Below are 22678 nucleotides of genomic sequence, written 5' to 3'. Positions count from 1 at the left end.
TGCAGATAGTTTCCTGAAGCCTGCATTAGCCCCATAGGACGCACATTAGCCCCATAGGACGCATTAGCCCCATAGGACGCACACACATTTCCCCTTCATTTTTGGAGGGGGAAAAGTGCGTCCTATAGGGCGAAAAATATGGTATATAATATAGGTGGCCCCCCGCATGCTAAAACCGATGGTTTGATGATTTTCTCGATTTCTGTATTCTAAAATCTTATTAAGTTCAATTACACTCCTGTCAAGATAACAATCCTTTATACAACACCTGCAATATTAATGACTTCCATTTGTATTGAAACATCAAATAATATATAAAACTACAAGTGAGGCACTCCAGCGATATCCTTACTCTTCCTGTGTGTGGCAATCTTTCTGTTCATGATATTTCTTCCTGTCCTTGTAAAATGTTCTTTCTATCTTTTCCTGGTTGTTGCTGTTCTCCATCAATCCTTGGGCGGAGCTAATATCCCCTTGTGGTTTCAGAAATTCTCCATCGCTCTGTCCTGTGCTTTGTTGTTTGGCAACTTTAACAGCAGCTGCAAAAATCACACTATCCCAATAAATAATCAGTTTTCGCCATTTTTCTTCTCTGCCTGGGAAAGAGAGGGATCTGTCAGAATTCCAAATGACTCAGTAATGAACCTTATCAGCTCCTGCACAATTTTCAGATTCCTTACATCCCTCTGTCTGGCCTAAGATAAATGCGCACTTATCCAATTAAATTAAATTAAATTCCAAGTCCTTTTAGCATTAATCAGTTCAGTCTGTATATAATACAGGAGGGGGAAGAGTCAGCTCTAATTTTCCATCGTAAACATTTTGCAAAATAGAGCTTCCCTCCCTTTTTCCTTTTTCTTTTTACACACACAGTTCCATTTGATGTTACATTCCATATCTGCAGTCCAGTTTCATCCCTGCTCACCTGTGTATTTTGAACTAGTATTCAATCGCAGGCTACCAATTCATTAGTGTAGAGAAGAAAACTTTATAAAAAGAAGCCATAGTCTCCCCTCCCCCCACCCACTGTCTTTTGCAGCAAATGAAGTTTATTCCCAAATTCAAACCTTAAAGACCTTGCAGCTGGTTCAATTCCACAGTTTATGATCTCATCTCTTCCAGCAACGCCTGTACATTAGTCCAAATTGAGCTCTGATTGACAGGAGAACCTCTGCTTCTTAATGGCAGCAAAGGAGTGTTTTCGGCAGGCAAAGGGCTTTTGCACTCAGCGCCTCCGTGCCTCCCGCAATCCATGCCGGAGCCTGGTAGCGAGACAAACTGGGAGTGAAGCCCGTTCCCCCCTGTCCCTGAGGGAAACTTGCGAGGAGAATTACCCTCAATCATCCTTGTTTTTCCTTTGCCAACGATCTCCCGCTGCCTCCATTAAAGCAGAGCGGAACCGGAAGCTAGCAGGGGAGACTTTGACAAGCCCCATCTGTACTGAGAGATGCACTGTTTCACCTCTGAGAGAAGCAGGCGCTCACGGTTTCCACTTACCTTGGTCTCTCCCAGATGACGGAATGATGCCACCAAGACCTGCTCCTTCATCTTTTCATGGTGGTGGAGGGGAGGCAGCGGCTGTGGACCCAGATCAGGTAGGGGGAAGGAGCATTGTGGGGAAGGACTGCCTGGATGCAGACTGGCTGGATGCAGAGGAATGGTGGGAGGAGCCAGAGAAGAGGGAGCCGACTGGGAGGAGGAGGAGGAGGAGGAGGAGGTGTCTGAAGCTGGAGAGGGAAGAGGGCTCAGGGAGCAGAGGGAGTCTGTGGCAGAGAGCAGCCCAGACTCCTAGGCAGAAGCTGCAGCAGGAGAGAGGAGGGATGAGGAAGGCAGAGAGGGGTCTGGCCGCTGTAGACAACAACAGAGCCAAGTGAATGTTCTCTAAGAGGACAGCCTTTTTCCTGTTCTGTTAGGGTCCAGTGTGCTTTGAAGATGTAGCTGTCCATTTCACAGACGAGGAGTGGGCGTTGCTGGATCCTGACCAGAGAGCTCTCCATAAGGAAGTCATGGAGGAGAATCGTGGGGTCTTGGACTCTCTCGGTAGGGCTCCCTATTGGATCATCCTATCTGTTTTGTAATTCAAGACATCTCTCTATGTGACAAACCTCTGATATTTCGATGGGGCTCAACAGCGCCACCCACAGCACCTGGGATGTTAACACTCCCACAGCAAACCTTGGAGGGATGGCTATTGATTGTTTTCCCTGTGAATATTCTTCCTCCAGTTCTGTTGTTTAAAACCATGATCAGGCTGTCTGAACTGCCCAGGCCTTCTTAAATGTAGGATTCAGAGTGATTTGGGATGTTGAAGTAGCTTCAGTCAAGTTTTCTGCTTTTGTTCTTGCTTCTGTCTCTCTCTGGATGACCAAAGAGTCGCTTGACATTGGAGATTCCACGACTGAACTAAACAAACTCCATCCCAAAACAGAGCCAGGCTTTTTGAATCTTAGGCAGTGAACCCTGTAGTAACAATAATGATAATATTAATATTTTTACACTGCCCATCTGACTGGGTGGCCCCAGCCACTCTGGGCAACTTCCAACAAATAGAAAAACATAATCAAACATCAAACATTAAAAACTTCCCAATACAGAGGTGCCTTCAGAAGTCCTCTAAAAGTTGCATAGTTATTTCCTTGACATCTGATGGGGGGGGGGCGTTCCACAGGGTGGGTTCCCCTACCGAGAAGGCCCCCTGCCTCGTCCCCTGTTACTTCTCACAATAATGTAACATTTAAGTAAGGAAACTTGAATAATATTACCAATGCTGATATGACAAGTTTCTGCTGCAATCTGTGATGTCGAGAATTTATGAAAATTGCTTTAAGGTGATGCACATCATCATTAAATTTTTAGCCACTAAAGAAATTGGCCACCTTTTAGATAATAATGAAAGCACATTTTATTTATGAAGATAGTACAGATCCATATTTAAATGACGTTACCAGGTTAAGCTGTACTTTTAAAAACATGAGAGAGAAAACATCTAGTATTCAACTTGATTTGTATACGAAACTAGACATAACAAAAGGAATATTATAACATCTAAATCCCTTCAGTTCTTCCCCTGTCCCAAGCATTAATGAGCATTGTTCCGTAATTTGGGGCTGCACTTCTTCCCGAGACTCTAATCCGTTTGCCTCTTAGTTTCAGATGGTGATGAATTGGAAATGAAGAACAAGGGAGACTACAACGAAATCCACACAGTGGAGGAGCCATATCAGGATTCAGACTGTGGAGAGGGCTTCACTCAGAGCTCCCATTCCACTTCCCATCAAAGAAATCCCCTTGAGAAGAAACCCTATCAGTGTTTGGAATGTGGAAAGAGCTTCACCTGGAAACAGAGTTTGGCTGTCCATCAAAGAATTCATACAAAAGAGAAACCCTATCACTGCTTGGAGTGTGGGAAGAGCTTCAGTCAAAGCCACAACCTCACTTCCCATCGTAGAATTCATACAGGAGAGAAACCATATCACTGTGTGGAATGTGGAAAGAGCTTCAGTCAGAGGGCCAAGCTCACTTCCCATCGTAGAATTCATACAGGGGAGAAACCATATCACTGCGTGGAATGTGGAAAGAGCTTCACCTGGAAAAAGTGTTTCACTTCCCATCAAAGAATTCATACAGGGGAAAACCCCTTTCAGTGCCTGGAATGTGGAAAGAGCTTCACCAGGAAAGAAAGTCTCACTGTCCATCAAAGAATTCATACAGGGGAGAAACCATATCACTGCATGGAATGTGGAAAGAAGTTCACCTGGAAAATAAGTTTCACTTCCCATCAAAGAATTCATACAGGGGAAAACCCCTTTCAGTGCCTGGAATGTGGAAAGAGCTTCGTTAACAGCGCCACACTCACTTCCCATCAAAGAATTCATACAGGGGAGAAACCCTTTAAGTGCTTGGAATGTGGAAAGAGCTTCACCTGGAAAATAAGTTTGACTTCCCATCAAAGAATTCATACAGGGGAAAACCCCTATCGGTGCTTGGAATGTGGAAAGAGCTTCATTAACAGCGCCACACTCACTTACCATCAAAGAATTCATACAGGGGAAAACCCCTATCGGTGCTTGGAATGCGGAAAGAGCTTCAATCAGAGTGCCCATCTCGCTTCTCATCGTAGACTTCATACAGGGGAGAAACCATATCAGTGTGCGGAATGTGGAAAGAGCTTCATTAGAAAGCACAGTTTCACTTCCCATCAAAGGATTCATACAGGGGAGAAACCCTATCAGTGTGTGGAATGTGGAAAGAGCTTCAATCGGAGTGCCCATCTCACTTTCCATCAAAGGATTCATACAGGGGAGAAACCCTATCAGTGCGTGGAATGTGGAAAGAGCTTCAGTCAGAGCTCCCAACTCACTTCCCATCGAAGGATTCATACAGGGGAGAAACCCTATCAGTGCATGGAGTGTGGAAAGAGCTTCAATCAGAGGGCCCATCTCACTTCTCATTGTAGACTTCATACAGGGGAGAAACCATATCAGTGTGCGGAATGTGGAAAGAGCTTCACCAGGAAAGGGAGTCTCACTGTCCATCAAAGAATTCATACAGGGGAGAAACCCTATCAATGCTTGGAGTGTGGAAAGAGCTTCACCTGGAAAGAAAGTCTCATTGCCCATCAAAGAATTCATACAGGGGAGAAACCATATCAGTGCTTGGAATGTCGAAAGAGCTTCACCAGGAAAGAAAGTCTCACTTCCCATCAGACAAATCTTACAGGGGAGAAGCCCTATCAGTGCCAAGAGTGTGATCGGAGGGATTTATGAAAGTCTGGTCTCATTTTTAAAGTTCTCTAAAAAAATATACTTGTAGCTCTTAAAAGGACTTAGAGCTGTCTGAAAAAGCTAAAATCAAGACAGGATTGGACAAGTTCGTTTCTCTTTGAAGGAACAGGAGAATGTTAGCCGCTTTGAGACTCCTTAAAGGGAGTGAAAGGCGGGATATCAATCCAAACTCCTCCTCCTCCTCCTCCTCCTCTTCTTCTTCTTCTCCTCCTCCTCCTCCTCCTCCTCGCAGGACCCCCTTTTCCTTCCTCTTTGCTCAGAGAGTCGGAACCAACTCTCAAGGGACCCTGGAGCCAAACACTTGCAGAGTTTTCCTCTAGCTTCTGAAGCAAAGGGTGTACAGAAATCTGTTCCCCACGGAGGGAGAAGCTCGCCAGGCCCCCAAGGTCCCCAGATGAAGCAGCTCTGTGCCTGCACCACGCCCTGGGTGTTGGAAAAACGCCTGGGAAGGCCGCCACCTTCGCAAGACACCGAGGCATCTCTCCAATGGTCACTCTCTGGCTGTAAATCTTCCTCAGTCCAGAGAGACTGGTAATAAGCAACCCCTCCCTCCTGAGAGGAGCACACTCGTCTTCTGGCGTCTCATTGCAGAAGAAAGAGACAATCAGTAGCTATAAACTACCAGCATGTCTGCTCTCTCTGAGCATGTCTGCTCTCTCTGAGCAGCAGAACAGAAGAGCGCACTTCACACAGAAGCGAAAGTAACTTTTCACAGTACTGAGACTGTGCTGGGACTTCCTGTCTCACACTCTCAGACACTCACATGATGTAAACAACCATTGAGCTGCTCTCTGAGCAGCTGGTGAGATAAAAATCCGCAGGGAGAGAGGGACCAGCAAAAGGGTTAAGTGGCACCCAGCTGGCTTCCTAGAGAGGAATAAAGGGAGGAGGCTCCCCAGAGCACAAGCTCCGCCCCCATCCGGGCTTTTGTCTCTCTGCTCCGCAAGTGCTGCCCGGGGGCGCCTTCTGGGATCCGGTGAGTTGCCTTGGGGAGATGGGGGGTCCCAGGGCTGCAGGGGAGGGTCCCCCAAAGAAGACCCCTCGGGGGCCCTGGCTCCTGAGAGAGAGAGCAAGAGAGAGAGAAGGGAGCAGGGCGAGCTCCGCTTTCAAGGGCTCAGAAGAACAGTCATGAGGGCCAGGGAGTCATGATGAGGGACCCCCAAAGTCATCTAGCCCACCCCCGGCCAGGCAGGAATCTTCTGCCCAGCCTGGGGCTCGAACCCAGGGGCCTGAGATCAAAGAGACTCGTGCTCTGCCCACTGAGCTCTCCTGCCTTGTTCGGGTTCATTTCTGGAAGAGTCTGACAGAGAGAATGTGAGCTTGGTTTCACCTTGCAAGGGTTAAAAGTAACTGAGCTACATTACTAGAGAGGACAGGGAATAAGCGGGGGGGGGGGGGAATGAGGTCCTCCTGAGCAAATGCCCCTCCCTCCTTCCCAGGATCCTCCCTGCAAGAGGGGGAGGGGGCTTTCATTTCCTCTGCAAGAGCAGCCTCAGTTTCCCTTCTGGCATCTGGTGAGTCTCCTCTCTTTTCTGCCCTAGGGTGCATTGGGGAGAAGTGGGGCGGGGTGTCCCAGGGCTGCAGGGGACGGATCCGTGGGGATTCTGCTCAGCTCCTGCAAGGGGATCCCCAAGCCAGGGCTAAGAGGTTCTGCCCCCCCCCCTCCTCTCTGCAAAGCCAGGGAGGCTGCAAGTAAAAGGAGGTCTGCAACTCTTGTCTTGCTCCTTTGGGGAGGGGTCAAGAAGCTCAGGGGAAGTGGCAGGTTGGGGCCCCTAGGAGAATATCCTACACCCGTTTAGCGGACAGACTAAGAGCCCTGGAGCTGGAGGAGGGAGACCTGGGCCCAGTTCCCCCCATGGCTAGGAGCTCTGGAGGGAGGTGGGGAAGATGGGGAGTGAGAGGAGCTGGTTCTGGGTGGAAACATCCACTCTGAGGAAAAGATCACCAGCTAGAGAAAGGAGTCTCTGAGCTTAGTGGGAAGGACAGTGTGTGGTGTCCTGGGAGAGTAATTCAGGCCAGGAATGAAGTGGGAGGCTGAGCCAGGAGAAGGAGGAGCTGGAAAGAGACCGGCTGCTGAGCTCTCATCCCAGTCAGGAGGGGAGAGATCCTTCTAGAAAGAGAAGACTCCCAAACCAGAGATCCCTTGGGTCTTTTGCTTGGAGTACCTCGGGAGTAGGGTGACTGGCAGAAAGTGCCACCTTGTTAAGAGCCAAAGTATTACGTGTGAAACAACTGAGAAAACCTTGAAGGGAAAGAACATTGTAAACTGAAATATCCTACGTTTTATCCACTCGTGTCATAAACTTCCTTGTTAAATAAAATCGTTAATGTTTATTTGAAGAAATCCTGCCTGAGACTCCCAATTAGTGAGTTTTACCTCACGCAAGTCCCCCACAAAATAATCTGAGGTAGTTGGAGGGCATTTGTGAAAATGGTGTTCTGTGAGGTGGGTGCACTATATTTAGGAGAGAGAACGGGCCCAAGGCTGCCGGGGGGGGGGAAGAGCCCTTGCGTCGTCGCATATTAATTGGGGGCAGGGGTGGCATACAAAGTTAAAACCTACACAGAAACGTACCCAGAGACACAGAACAACCAGTTTAATAAAGTAGTGAAGTTATTTGATTAAAAAAAGAAAAAATTCCTGTCAGAAAATGACCAGCAAGCGCCAAGCCAAAGAGACTCAGGATGACCCAGCTGCTGCGTCTGAGGAGAATCCTAATATATTGAATTAGAGATGATGAGGCTAAGATTGGAATTGTCTAAGGTTGAAGGAGAGAAAGAAAGAGAAGAGGCCAGAATGGCAGCTGCCCTTCATCTAGCAGAGATACAGGGAGAGAGAGAGAGAGAGAGAGAGAGAGAGAGAGAGAGAGAGAGAGATGAGCCCAAGAAGAAAGAGACATGTTTCCTTTAAAAATGGAGGAGATTCAGGCGAGGGCAGAACTGCCGCAAGCAAAGTCGGGGGTGGAGATTTTACCTCAGCAAATGTAAAGTATGTAAAAGGTGATGGTGTGCAGGCCTAGTGGTCCGAGCTTCAAAATGCCAGTTTTCAAAATGAGGCAAGTCAAATATTTGGGTCCCAAGGGGTGGAAATATACAACCTGACTGGAGCAAGGCAAAGGTCCTTCAAGAGGGGCCTAGACCCTCCACAGAAAGAGAAAGAAGAGCTTTTCTGGGGGGTCAGGGATATTGTCCTCCATTTCTTCCTCCTTTTAGCCCCCATGCTGCTCCTTGACATGACTGGAGAAGAAAGACCAGCCAGACAAGAGCATTTGGAGGGACCAGTGCCAGGCAGCGTTGGGACATTTAAAAACAGCCCTAGATACGGGGTCAGCAAGCTTTTCCAGCCGGGGGCCCGTCCACCGTCCCTCAGACCTTGTGGGGGGCCGGACTATATTTTTTTTGGGGGGTGAACAAATTCCTATGCCCCACAAATAACCCAGAGATGCATTTTAAGTAACAGGACACATTCTACTCATGTAAAAACACGCTGATTCCCGGACCGTCCGGGGGCCGCATTGGGCCACATCCGGCCCCCGGGCCTTAGGTTGCCTCCCCTGGCCTAGATGGACCTTGGGGTCCCTTCCACCTTTAGGATTCTGCTCTTCATTTTGGAAGGTGGACAAGGAGCAAGAGCAACCTGCCATCACAGAAGGAAGAGGACGGAGTCTTCATCTCCTTGGTTGCCCTTCTCTGGGAGGGTGGGCAGATTGTGAGGAGCAATGATGTGATTGTGAGATTGTGAGGGTGCGATGATGACTCTCACTTTCAATACTCCTACTATAGGTAGGCTAGAGAAGCTGTGAGATGTTTTGCTGAGGGGGGGCAGGAGAAGAGAAGAGGAACGCAAGTCTTCCACCCCCAGTTATGTCTCCTCCAGAATGTCTGGCCAGAGACATTTTGACCAAAAAAATCCACCTGGACAGAATTTTTACCCCTGAAAAAGAGGACGTGTCCTGGGAAAAAAAGGACACATGGCAACCCTTCTTCTCTGGCGTCCCTCTAGCCGAGTCAGACTGTCTCCCCTAAACACGGTTTCAACCATGAGGCCCTCAGTGACTGTGGGGGCCAATTCTGGATCCAGGCGTCCTTCCTGGCCTGGTTGAAGGAGCTGTGAAGACACGCTGATTCCAGAGGATGAGGAGCGTCAAACACACCGTTTAATCCACACGGGTCTGGCACCTGGTGTTGGCAACCCAAGTCTCAATCCAATTCCAACATTTATGAGGTATTTTGCGGGGCTTGGGCACCCACCAACTTAGAACAATGTCACCCGAGGGGGAATAAAAGGCTTCCTAGGAAAACCCCCCTGGCTGCTCCTGGGTTGCTTCCAAGGCGACTTCACCAAGAACATACATTTATGGCTGAACTACAGACCCAAAGCAGCAGGTGGGACAACACAGAATGGCCCCCCCCCCAGCCATGTCTGGCAATGTCTCCCCCCTCCAGCCCCCCCCCGGGACCCCCACTTGCTGGAACAGGCCTCTCTGCCCCCCAGCCCCCCAGGGGCCCCCAAGAGAGACTCGCCCCCCCCGGAGAAGAGACACCCCGGGTCCCCCATCTGGCCCCCCCCAAGACCCCCCTCTCCCCCGTCCAGACGCCCCTTCGCAGCCCCGGGCAGAGAGACGAGCTCCTCCTCCCGGACACCGCATTCCCCTTCCCACGCACACGCGCCCAGTCCCGGGTTCTGGGTCCTGCTTCTTCCCTGCCGCCCTCTTGACGCCCCGGGCTCCTCGGCAGGGAGAGAGAAGGATGAGCGGGGCGCGCCCGGCTCGCCAAGGGTTAAGAGGCGCCGAGCTGGCTTCCTAGAGAGGACAGGAAAGGAAGGCGGGCCGCTCCTCCCCCTCCTCCTCCCTGACGTCCCTTCCGGGCAGAGGGTCTCCTGGGCCAGAGCGGCCTCGCCTTCGCCGGCCGGGCTCTGGTGGGTCTCCTCTCGGGGGAAGCCTGGGGAACTCCCTGCCCCGGGAGGCGGGAAGGGGAGGGAAGAGAGGCTGGGGGTCCGGGAGGGAGCCAGAGGGACCTCAGGCCCTGGCCAGGGAGGTGGGACTGGAAGACAGTGAGGAGGGAGAAGGACATTCGGAGGGACATAATTGTGAGGGAGAAGGATATTAAGAGGGACATAATTGTGAGGGAGAAGGATATTAAGAGGGACATAATTATTCTGAGGGAGAAGGACATTAGGAGGGACATAATTGTGAGGGAGAAGGATATTAAGAGGGACATTATTATGAGGGAGAAGTATATTAAGAGGGACATTATTATGAGGGAGAAGTATATTAAGAAGGACATTATTATGAGGGAGAAGTATATTAAGAAGGACATAATTGTGAGGGAGAAGTATATTAAGAGGGACATTATTATGAGGGAGAAGGATATTAGGAGGGACATTATTATGAGGGAGAAGGATATTAAGAGGGACATAATTGTGAGGGAGAAGTATATTAAGAGGGACATTATTATGAGGGAGAAGGATATTAAGAGGGACATTATTATGAGGGAGAAGGATATTAAGAGGGACATTATTATGAGGGAGAAGGATATTAAGAGGGATATTATTATGAGGGAGAAGTATATCAAGAGGGACATTATTATGAGGGAGAAGTATATTAAGAGGGACATTATTATGAGGGAGAAGGATATTAAGAGGGATATTATTATGAGGGAGAAGTATATTAAGAGGGATATTATTATGAGGGAGAAGTATATCAAGAGGGACATTATTATGAGGGAGAAGTATATTAAGAGGGACATTATTATGAGGGAGAAGGATATTAAGAGGGATATTATTATGAGGGAGAAGTATATCAAGAGGGAAATTATTATGAGGGAGAAGGATATTAAGAGGGACATTATTATGAGGGAGAAGGATATTAAGAGGGACATTATTATGAGGGAGAAGGATATTAAGAGGGACATAATTATTCTGAGGGAGAAGTATATCAAGAGGGACATTATTATGAGGGAGAAGTATATTAAGAGGGACATTATTATGAGGGAGAAGGATATTAAGAGGGACATAATTATGAGGGAGAAGTATATCAAGAGGGACATTATTATGAGGGAGAAGTATATTAAGAGGGACATTATTATGAGGGAGAAGGATATTAAGAGGGATATTATTATGAGGGAGAAGTATATTAAGAGGGATATTATTATGAGGGAGAAGTATATCAAGAGGGACATTATTATGAGGGAGAAGTATATTAAGAGGGACATTATTATGAGGGAGAAGGATATTAAGAGGGATATTATTATGAGGGAGAAGTATATCAAGAGGGACATTATTATGAGGGAGAAGGATATTAAGAGGGATATTATTATGAGGGAGAAGTATATTAAGAGGGACATTATTATGAGGGAGAAGTATATTAAGAGGGACATTATTATGAGGGAGAAGTATATTAAGAGGGACATTATTATGAGGGAGAAGTATATCAAGAGGGACATTATTATGAGGGAGAAGTATATTAAGAGGGACATTATTATGAGGGAGAAGGATATTAAGAGGGATATTATTATGAGGGAGAAGTATATCAAGAGGGACATTATTATGAGGGAGAAGGATATTAAGAGGGACATTATTATGAGGGAGAAGTATATCAAGAGGGACATTATTATGAGGGAGAAGTATATTAAGAGGGACATAATTATGAGGGAGAAGGATATTAAGAGGGACATAATTATTCTGAGGGACAAGGACATTAGGAGGGACATTATTGTGAGGGAGAAGTATATTAAGAGGGATATTATTATGAGGGAGAAGGATATTAAGAGGGACATTATTATGAGGGAGAAGGATATTAGGAGGGACATAATTGTGAGGGAGAAGTATATTAAGAGGGACATAATTGTGAGGGAGAAGGATATTAAGAGGGACATAATTGTGAGGGAGAAGTATATTAAGAGGGACATAATTGTGAGGGAGAAGTATATTAGGAGGGACATTATTATAAGGGAGAAGGATATTAAGAGGGACATAATTATGAGGGAGAAGGATATTAAGAGGGACATTATTATGAGGGAGAAGGATATTAAGAGGGACATAATTGTGAGGGAGAAGGATATTATGAGGGACATTATTATAAGGGAGAAGGATATTAAGAGGGACATAATTGTGAGGGAGAAGTATATTAAGAGGGACATTATTATGAGGGAGAAGCATATTAAGAGGGACATTATTATGAGGGAGAAGTATATCAAGAGGGACATAATTGTGAGGGAGAAGGATATTAAGAGGGACATTATTGTGAGGGAGAAGGATATTAAGAGGGACATTATTATGAGGGAGAAGTATATTAAGAGGGACATTATTATGAGGGAGAAGGATATTAAGAGGGATATTATTATGAGGGAGAAGTATATCAAGAGGGACATTATTATGAGGGAGAAGGATATTAAGAGGGACATTATTATGAGGGAGAAGTATATCAAGAGGGACATTATTATGAGGGAGAAGTATATCAAGAGGGACATTATTATGAGGGAGAAGTATATCAAGAGGGACATTATTGTGAGGGAGAAGGATATTAAGAGGGACATTATTATGAGGGAGAAGGATATTAAGAGGGATATTATTATGAGGGAGAAGTATATCAAGAGGGACATTATTATGAGGGAGAAGGATATTAAGAGGGATATTATTATGAGGGAGAAGTATATCAAGAGGGACATTATTATGAGGGAGAAGGATATTAAGAGGGACATTATTATGAGGGAGAAGTATATCAAGAGGGACATTATTGTGAGGGAGAAGGATATTAAGAGGGACATAATTATGAGGGAGAAGTATATTAAGGGGGACATTATTATGAGGGAGAAGGATATTAAGAGGGACATTATTATGAGGGAGAAGTATATTAAGAGGGACATTATTATGAGGGAGAAGGATATTAAGAGGGACATTATTATGAGGGAGAAGGATATTAAGAGGGACATTATTATGAGGGAGAAGGATATTAAGAGGGGGATTATTATGAGGGAGAAGTATATTAAGAGGGACATTATTATGAGGGAGAAGTATATCAAGAGGGACATTATTATGAGGGAGAAGGATATTAAGAGGGATATTATTATGAGGGAGAAGGATATTAAGAGGGACATTATTATGAGGGAGAAGGATATTAAGAGGGACATTATTATGAGGGAGAAGGATATTAAGAGGGATATTATTATGAGGGAGAAGTATATTAAGAGGGATATTATTATGAGGGAGAAGTATATCAAGAGGGACATTATTATGAGGGAGAAGTATATTAAGAGGGACATTATTATGAGGGAGAAGGATATTAAGAGGGACATTATTATGAGGGAGAAGGATATTAAGAGGGACATTATTGTGAGGGAGAAGTATATTAAGAGGGACATTATTATGAGGGTGAAGGATATTAAGAGGGACATTATTATGAGGGAGAAGGATATTGAGAGGGACATAATTGTGAGGGAGAAGGATATTAAGAGGGACATTATTATGAGGGAGAAGCATATTAAGAGGGACATTATTATGAGGGAGAAGTATATCAAGAGGGACATTATTATGAGGGAGAAGGATATTAAGAGGGACATTATTGTGAGGGAGAAGGATATTAAGAGGGACATTATTATGAGGGAGAAGGATATTAAGAGGGACATTATTGTGAGGGAGAAGGATATTAAGAGGGACATTATTATGAGGGAGAAGGATATTAAGAGGGACATTATTATGAGGGAGAAGGATATTAAGAGGAACATTATTATGAGGGAGAAGTATATTAGGAGGGACATTATTATGAGGGAGAAGGATATTAAGAGGGACATTATTATGAGGGAGAAGGATATTAAGAGGGACATTATTATGAGGGAGAAGTATATTAAGAGGGACATTATTATGAGGGAGAAGGATATTAAGAGGGGGATTATTATGAGGGAGAAGGATATTAAGAGGGGGATTATTATGAGGGAGAAGTATATTAAGAGGGACATTATTATGAGGGAGAAGTATATTAAGAGGGACATAATTGTGAGGGAGAAGTATATTAAGAGGGACATAATTGTGAGGGAGAAGTATATTAAGAGGGATATTATTATGAGGGAGAAGGATATTAAGAGGAACATTATTATGAGGGAGAAGGATATTAAGAGGGATATTATTGTGAGGGAGAAGTATATTAAGAGGGACATTATTATGAGGGAGAAGGATATTAAGAGGGACATAATTGTGAGGGAGAAGTATATTAAGAGGGATATTATTATGAGGGAGAAGTATATTAAGAAGGACATTATTATGAGGGAGAAGTATATTAAGAGGGACATAATTGTGAGGGAGAAGTATATTAAGAGGGACATTATTATGAGGGAGAAGGATATTAAGAGGGACATAATTGTGAGGGAGAAGTATATTAAGAGGGATATTATTATGAGGGAGAAGGATATTAAGAGGGACATTATTATGAGGGAGAAGGATATTAAGAGGGACATAATTGTGAGGGAGAAGGATATTAAGAGGGACATAATTGTGAGGGAGAAGGATATTAAGAGGGACATTATTATGAGGGAGAAGTATATCAGGAGGGACATAATTATGAGGGAGAAGGATATTAAGAGGGACATTATTATGAGGGAGAAGTATATTAAGAGGGATATTATTATGAGGGAGAAGTATATTAAGAGGGACATAATTGTGAGGGAGAAGTATATTAAGAGGGACATTATTATGAGGGAGAAGGATATTAAGAGGGACATTATTATGAGGGAGAAGTATATTAGGAGGGACATAATTATGAGGGAGAAGTATATTAAGGGGGACATTATTATGAGGGAGAAGGATATTAAGAGGGACATAATTGTGAGGGAGAAGGATATTAAGAGGGACATTATTATGAGGGAAAAGGATATTAAGAGGGAAACACCATGACGCTTCCCTTCTCTCTCTATTCATAAATCTCTGTATGTCGGCCATTTTCCCTCCCTAATTCTTTATTTGACGGAAAGTCCAGTTTCCGAGGTGTCTTCCAGGGCAGTTCCACCCGGAGGGCCTTGCCACCGTCCCCTCGGATCCAGAGCAAGTCCCCAAGGGATGGTGGCTGGAGCTAGACATGGGCCCTGCTGCTCACCAAGCCACCCAAGCAGATATGGCTGGCTTGGGTGAAGCTCTGGAGTATTAAGTGGGGTTGGGAGGGACCCCCACTGTTGCCTTGGCTCCGGATTACACTCACTTGTCATTCACAGTTATGACTTCTCCCTCCCCCTTTTCCCCCCAGACAGCTTGGAGTCTGAGCTGTGGTGCAATCCAGCCCTGGTTCCTAGCAAGACTCAGCCACGCTTCTTCAGGAAACATTCTTCTCCTCTTCATCTTACAATAGAATAGTGTGTTTGATTCATACGATTTTCTGCACCTTGCATTAGGAAACACAGAACTTGGCAGAGGACCAAGCGGCTCCTTCCGATCTCTTGGAGACTTCCGGAGAGCCCAGATGGATGAGCAAGACTCAGCTGGCCCTGAAGCAGGAAGAGGCCATGCCCTGGAAACTGGGAGCAGTGGGGAATTCTGGGAAAACTCTGTGAGGAAGAACCCGGGTCAGGAGGACACCCCTTGCTCAGAGGTGCAGAGCCAGCAGCTCAGGCAGTTCTTCTCCCAGGAGGCCAAAGGACCCCGAGAGGTTTGCAGCCAGTTCTACCATCTTGACCATCAGTGGCTGAAGCCAGAAAGGCACACGAAAGCTGAGATGCTGGACCTGGTGATCTTGGAGCAGTTCCTGGCTGTCCTTCCTCTGGAGATGGAGAACTGGGTGAGGGAATGCGGAGCAGAGACCACTTCCCAGGCGGTGGCCCTGGCCGAAGGTTTCCTCCTGAGTCAGGCAGAGGAGAGGAAGCAGGCAGAGCAGCAGGTGAGAGAGACTTTCCTCTGGATACTCCCAAGGGGCTCCAAAGAGGAGGGAGAGTATTCCCAAATCATTTCCTAATGGCTCATCCTTTTTTGGAAGCAGCTTTCACCTCTGTCCCCGAAAGCGCTTGCCTCCGCCATTCCTTCTCTAACCCTTCTCCCCATTCTCTGTTTTGAATCCTTGTTGCTCTTTCAGAGGAAGGATCTTTTGGCAGAAATGGGTCTTGAATCTTCTGAGGCAGAGAAGACTCCGTTGGACGCCAGAGTGAGGCCTCTGGGTAAGGAGGAAGGAGGGTTTTCTCCCCCGTTTTGTCACATTCTCTTGGTTTCAAAACTAATCTGTGAGTTCTTTGTATCTTTTGGGGGAAGACACCTGGAGCCCAGAGCTCGGGGGGGGGGGGGGAGATGTATTTTTGCACAACTATTATATGAAATGGGTACAAATGTCAGCAGGGGAGACGTTTATGATAGTAATTTGATTAGTTTACAATTACAGTTCAATAATAGCCACCTTATAACAATGCAAAATTACAGTACAATTTCTAATACCAATCTTATACAAAATTATATAATATAGGTCCCCGCCCCCCCGCATGCTAAAACTGATGGTTTGATGATTTTCTTGATTTCTCCATTCCAAAATCTTATTAATTTCAATTACACTCCTGTCAAGATAACAATCCTTTATACAACAACTGCAGTATTAATGACTTCCATTCATATGGAAACATCAAAGAATATATAAAACTACAAGTGAGGCACTCCAGCGATATCCTTACTCTTCCTGTGTGTGGCAATCTTTCTGTTCATGATATTTCTTCCTGTCCTTGTAAAATGTTCTGTCTATCTTTTCCTGGTTGTTGCTGTTCTCCATCATTCCTTGGGCGGAGCTAATATCCCCTTGTGGTTTCAGAAATTCTCCATCGCTCTGTCCTGTGCTTCGTTTTTTGGCAACTTTAACAGCAGCTGCAAAAATCACACTGTCCAAATAAATAACCTCTTTTTGCCATTTTTCTTCTACACCTGGGAAAGAGAGGGATCTGTCAGAATTCCAAATGACTCAGTAATGAACCTTATCAGCTCCCTCAAAACTTTCAGATTCCTTACATCCCTCTGTCTGGCCGAAGATAAATGCGCATTTATCCAATTAGATTAAATTCCAAGTCCTTTTAGCATTATTTTCAGTCTGTATATAATAAAGGATGGGGAAGAGTCAGCTCTAATTTTCCATCGTAAACATTTTGTAAAATAGAGCTTCCCTCCCTTTTTCCTTTTTGTTTTCACACATACAGTTCCATTTGATGTTATATTCCATATCTGCAGTCCAGTTTCCTCCCTGCTCACCTGTACATAGATATTTTCAACTAGTATTCAATCACAGGCTACCAATTCATTAATGTAGAGAAGAAAACGTGATATAAAGAAGCCATAGTCTCCCCTCCCCCCACTCACTGTCTTTTGCAGCAAATGAAGTTTATTCCCAAATTAAAACCTTAAAGACCTTGCAGCTGGTTCAATTCCACAGTTTATGATCTCATCTCTTCCAGCAACGCCTGTACATTAGTCCAAATTGAGCTCTAATTGACAGGAGAACCTCTGCTTCTTAATGGCAGCGAAGGAGGGTTTTCGGCAGACGAAGGGCTTTTACACTCAGCGCCTCCCTGCCTCTCGCAATCCATGCCGGAGCCGGAGCCTGATAGCGAGACAAACTGGGAGTGAAACCCGTTCCCCCCTGTCCCTGGGGGCAACTTGCAAGGAGAATTACCCTCAGTCATCCTTGTTTTTCCTTTGCCAACGATCTCCCGCTGCCTCCATTAAAGCAGAGCGGAACCAGAAGCTCGCAGGGGAGACTTTGACAAGCCCCATCTGTACTTAGAGATGTACTTACAGTTTCCCACTTACATTTTCTCTCCCAGGAGACGGAATGATGCCACCAAGACCTGCTCCTTCATCTTTTCATGGTGGTGGAGGGGAGGCAGCAGCTGTGGACCCAGATCAGGTAGGGGGAAGGAGCCTTGTGGGGAAGGACTGCTTGGATGCAGACTGGCTGGACACAGTTGGATGCAGAGGAATGGTGGGAGGAGCCAGAGAAGAGGGAGCAGACTGGGAGGAGGAGGAGGAGGTGTCTGAAGCTGGAGAGGGAAGAGGGCTCAGGGAGCAGAGGGAGTCTGTGGCAGAGAGCAGCCCAGACTCCGAGGCAGAAGCTGCAGCAGGAGAGAGGAGGGATGAGGAAGGCAGAGAGGGGTCTGGCCGCTGTAGAAAACAACAGAGCCAAGTGAATGTTCTCTAAGAGGACAGCCTTTGTCCTGTTCTGTTAGGGTCCAGTGTGCTTTGAAGATGTAGCTGTCCATTTCACAGACGAGGAGTGGGCGTTGCTGGATCCTGACCAGAGAGCTCTCCATAAGGAAGTCATGGAGGAGAATCGTGGGGTCTTGGACTCTCTCGGTAAGGCTCCCTATTGGATCATCCTATCTGTTTTGTAATTCAAGACATCTCTCTATGTGACAAACCTCTGATATTTCAATGGGGCTCAACAGCGCCACCCACAGCACCTGGGATGTTAACACTCCCACAGCAAACCTTGGAGGGATGGCTATTGATGGTTTCCCCTGTGAATATTCTTCCTCCAGTTCTGTCATTTAAAACCATGATCAGGCTGTCTGAACTGCTCAGGCCTTCTTAAATGTAGGATTCAGAGTGATTTGGGATGTTGAAGTAGCTTCAGTCACGTTTCCTGCTTTTGTTCTTCCTTCTGTCTCTCTCTGGTTGACCAAAGAGTCGCTTGACATTGGAAATGGCACAGATTCCACGACTGAACCAAACAAACTCCATCCCAGAAAAGAGCCAGGCTTTTTGAATCTCAGGCAGTGAACCCTGTAGTAACAATAATGATAATTTTATTATTTTCACCCTGCCCATCTGACTGGGTGGCCCCAGCCATTCTGGGCTACTTCCAACAAATAGAAAAACATAATGAAACATCAAACATTAAAAACTTCCTCTAAAAGTTGCATAGTTATTTCCTTGACATCTGATGGGAGGGCGTTCCACAGGGTGGGTGCCCCTACCAAGAAGGTCTCGTCCCCTGTAACTTCTCACAATAATGTAACATGTAAGTACAGTGGTACTTCGGGTTAAGAACTTTATTCGTTCTGGAGGTCTGTTCTTAACCTGAAACTGTTCTTCACCTGAAGCACCACTTTAGCTAATGGGGCCTCCTGCTGCTGCTGCGCTGCTGCTGCATGACTTCTGTTCTCATCCTGAAGCAAAGTTCTTAACCCGAGGTACTATTTCTCGGTTAGCGGAGTCTGTAACCTGAAGCTTATGTAAACCGAGGTGCCACTGTAAGGAAACTTGAATAATGATAATAATGCCGATATGATAAGTTTCTGCTGCATTCTGTGATGTCAAGAATTTAAAAAAACATCCAAATTGGTTTAAGGTGATGCACATCATAATTAAATTTTTAGCCACTAAAGAAATTTAAATTTGGCAGCTGCTACACACATTTGTTCAATATATGAAAAGTGTTTTTCAGCACATAGAAGTGACGTGCAGCGTAAATTAATAATGCAGAGTTTTAAAGAATAAGAGCTTTGCTGAGTTAAAATAAACTTCTTCATGTTCCAAACAGTTTGACTGAGATTCCATACTAACTCTGCTCACAACTGAGGCAGAGTGACTCCGACTGAAAACTTACAGAGAATACACAAAGAAAATGGCTGCTAAGTCACATGTCAGAGTGACTCAACAGTTAGCAAAACAAAAAAAATTCCTTCCAGTAGCACCTTAAAGACCAACTAAGTTAGTTCTTGGTATGAGCTCATACCAAGAACTAACTTAGTTGGTCTTTAAGGTGCTACTGGAAGGAATTTTTTTTGTTTTGACTATGGCAGACCAACACGGCTACCTATCTGTAACTCAACAGTTAGCAGTTAGGCCTGAATAACTTTAGTAGGCCCAAATGATTGTGCAGTCCCAGCACTTCCCAGCCTGCTTTGCTGCTTCTGCTCACATGTGTCTTTGTCACATGACACTCCCCCAAAGACCTAGAGAGCAGAAGTATAAACATGAAAAATTAACTTTTCACCTGGTGGCAATTTGGCTAGTGTGTAAACCTTATTTTCTTTGAATGATCCCAACTCTTCTTTCATGGCGTCAAACCACTGGGTTTGTTCCTTAGAAGGTAGTTTCAGAACTTGAGCAAAGTCCTGTGGCTGTGTACAATTAACATGACACACTTTTGTTGTGCCAAAAGTCAATTTATCGGGGGAATACCCTTGGTAGTCCATGTAGACCTTCTAGGAATAACCACTGGGGTTCCTTCTCTTGTTGCTCCTCCAGCTCATCATTTTGTTGTTCCTCTGATTGGCAGTCAGGAGAGCTTTCCCCCAGAGCTTTGCATCATTTTGCAATCCATAGAATCATAAAATCATAGAGTTGGAAGAGACCCCAAGGGCCATCGAGTCCAATCCCCTGCCAAGCAGGAAACACCATCAGAGCACTCCTGACATATGGTTGTCAAGCCTCTGCTTAAAGACCTCCAAAGAAGGAGACTCCACCACACTCCTTGGCAGCAAATTCCACTGTCAAACAGCTCTTACTGTCAGGAAGTTCTTCCTAATGTTTAGGTGGAATCTTCTTTCTTGTAGTTTGGATCCATTGCTCCCTGTCCGCTTCTCTGGAGCAGCAGAAAACAACCTTTCTCCCTCCTCTATGTGACATCCTTTTATATATTTGAACATGGCTATCATATCACCCCTTAACCTCCTCTTCTCCAGGCTAAACATGCCCAGCTCCCTTAGCCGTTCCTCATAAGGCATCGTTTCCAGGCCTTTGACCATTTTGGTTGCCCTCCTCTGGACACGTTCGAGTTTGTCAGTGTCCTTCTTGAACTGTGGTGCCCAGAACTGGACACAGTACTCCAGGTGAGGTCTGACCAGAGCAGAATACAGTGGCACTATTACTTCCCTTGATCTAGATGCTATACTCCTATTGATGCAGCCCAGAATTGCATTGGCTTTTTTAGCTGCCGCGTCACACTGTTGGCTCATGTCAAGTTTGTGGTCAACCAAGACTCCTAGATCCTTTTCACATGTACTGCTCTCAAGCCAGGTGTCACCCATCTTGTATTTGTGCCTCTCATTTTTTTTGCCCAAGTGCAATACTTTACATTTCTCCCTGTTAAAGTTCATCTTGTTTGTTTTGGCCCAGTTCTCTAATCTGTCAAGGTCGTTTTGAAGTGTGATCCTGTCCTCTGGGGTGTTAGCCACCCCTCCCAGTTTGGTGTCATCTGCAAATTTGATCAGGATGCCCTTGAGTCCATCATCCAAGTCGTTGATAAAGATGTTGAATAAGACCGGGCCCAAGACAGAACCCTGTGGCACCCCACTAGTCACTCTTCTCCAGGATGAAGAGGAACCATTGATGAGCACCCTTTGGGTTCGGTCAGTCAGCCAGTTACAAATCCACTGAGTGGTAGCATAGTCAAGACCGCATTTTACCAGCTTCTTTACAAGAATATCATGGGGCACCTTGTCAAATGCCTTGCTGAAATCAAGGTAGGCTACATCCACTGCGTTCCCTTCATCTACCAGGGATGTAATTCTGTCAAAAAACGAGATCAGGTTAGTCTGACATGACTTATTTTTCAGAAATTCATGCTGACTATTGGTGATCACAGCATTCCTTTCTAGGTGCTCACAGACTGTTTGCTTAATGATCTGCTCCAGAATCTTCCCTGGTATTGATGTCAGACTGACTGGGCGATAATTATTTGGGTCCTCTCTTTCCCCCTTTTTGAAAATAGGGACAACATTTGCCCTCCTCCAGTCTGCCGAGACTTCGCCTGTTCTCCAGGAATTCTCAAAGATGACTGCCAGTGGTTCTGAGATCACATCTGCCAGTTCTTTTAATACTCTTGGATGCAGTTCATCTGGCCCTGGAGACTTGAATACATCTAGACTAGCCAAGTATTCTTGTACTATCTCCTTAGTTATTCTGGGCTGTGTTTCCTCTGCTGAATCATTTGCTCCAAATTCTTCAGGTCGGGCATTGTTTTCTTTATCGGAGAAGACTGAGGCAAAGAAGGCATTGAGGAGTTCAGCCCTTTCTGTGTCCCCTGTTTGCATTTCACCATCTCCTCTGAGTGACCCCACTGTTTCTTTGTTCTTCCTTTTGCTACGAACATACCCATAAAAGCCTTTTTTGTTGCTTTTAACCTCTCTAGCAAGCCTGAGTTCATTCTGTGCTTTAGCTTTTCTGACTTTGTGTCTACACGTGCTGGCTATTTGTTTGAATTCCTCTTTGGTGGTTTCCCCCCTTTTCCATTTTTTGTACACATCCTTTTTTAATCTTAACTCAGTTAAAAGTTCTTTAGATAGCCACCCTGGCTTCTTTAGGCACCTTCCATGTTTCCGTCTCATTGGTATTGCCTGAAGTTGTGCTTTTACTATCTCCCTCTTAACAAACTCCCAGCCATCATGAACTCCCTTTCCTTTTAGTATTACTGTCCATGGGATCTCACCCAGCACTTCCCTAAGTTTTATGAAGTTGGCTTTCTTAAAGTCAAGAAATTGAGTCCTAGTATGCTTGGCTGCTCCTTTCCGCTGTATAGTAAACTTCAGAAGAGCATGATCACTCGCGCCTAATGATCCTTCCACTTCTACCCCACTAACCAGGTCCTCAACATTGGTTAGGACCAGATCTAAAATGGCTGTTCCTCTTGTTGCTTCTCCCACTTTCTGGACAATGAAGTTGTCTGCAAGGCCAGTGAGGAATCTGTTTGACCTTATGCTCTTGGCTGAGTTTGACATCCAACAAATATCCGGGTAAATGAAGTCCCCCATTACTACTATCTCCCTTCCTTTTGCATGCTTGGCCATCTGTTCCAGGAAGGCATCATCTATGTCCTCCGTTTGGCTTGGGGATCTATAGTAAACTCCCACAATGAGGTCTCTGTTATTCTTCTCTCCCTTAATTTTGACCCAAATGCTCTCACTTTGGCTTTGAGGTTCTAAATCTTGGATCTCATCACAGG

General features: G+C 45.4%; 1 protein-coding gene and 1 long non-coding RNA gene across 2 annotated transcripts in view; one reads left to right on the top strand and one right to left on the bottom strand.

The window, feature by feature from the left end:
* LOC114603022 (uncharacterized) overlaps window positions 1–22678 on the top strand; it is a 35589-nt gene that overhangs the window by 4758 nt on the left and 8153 nt on the right. The window contains exons 4-9 of the mRNA XM_077932444.1: window positions 1513–1595; window positions 1914–2040; window positions 15162–15643; window positions 15836–15917; window positions 17556–17638; window positions 17958–18084. Coding sequence (XP_077788570.1) covers window positions 1513–1595; window positions 1914–2040; window positions 15162–15643; window positions 15836–15917; window positions 17556–17638; window positions 17958–18084 — 984 coding nt within the window. The remainder of the gene's footprint in view (window positions 1–1512; window positions 1596–1913; window positions 2041–15161; window positions 15644–15835; window positions 15918–17555; window positions 17639–17957; window positions 18085–22678) is intronic.
* Window positions 242–1590, bottom strand: LOC114603046 (uncharacterized). The gene is made up of 2 exons (XR_013393797.1): window positions 1498–1590; window positions 242–596 (listed from the first exon to the last, which is right to left on the bottom strand). It is a non-coding gene; the product is annotated as an uncharacterized LOC114603046 (long non-coding RNA).

This window comes from Podarcis muralis, chromosome 7 (genome assembly GCF_964188315.1).
Source record: "Podarcis muralis chromosome 7, rPodMur119.hap1.1, whole genome shotgun sequence".
Lineage (NCBI taxonomy): Eukaryota > Metazoa > Chordata > Lepidosauria > Squamata > Lacertidae > Podarcis > Podarcis muralis.
Note: the sequence above shows the minus strand (reverse complement) of the source record. Positions and strands in the feature narration are given on the sequence as shown.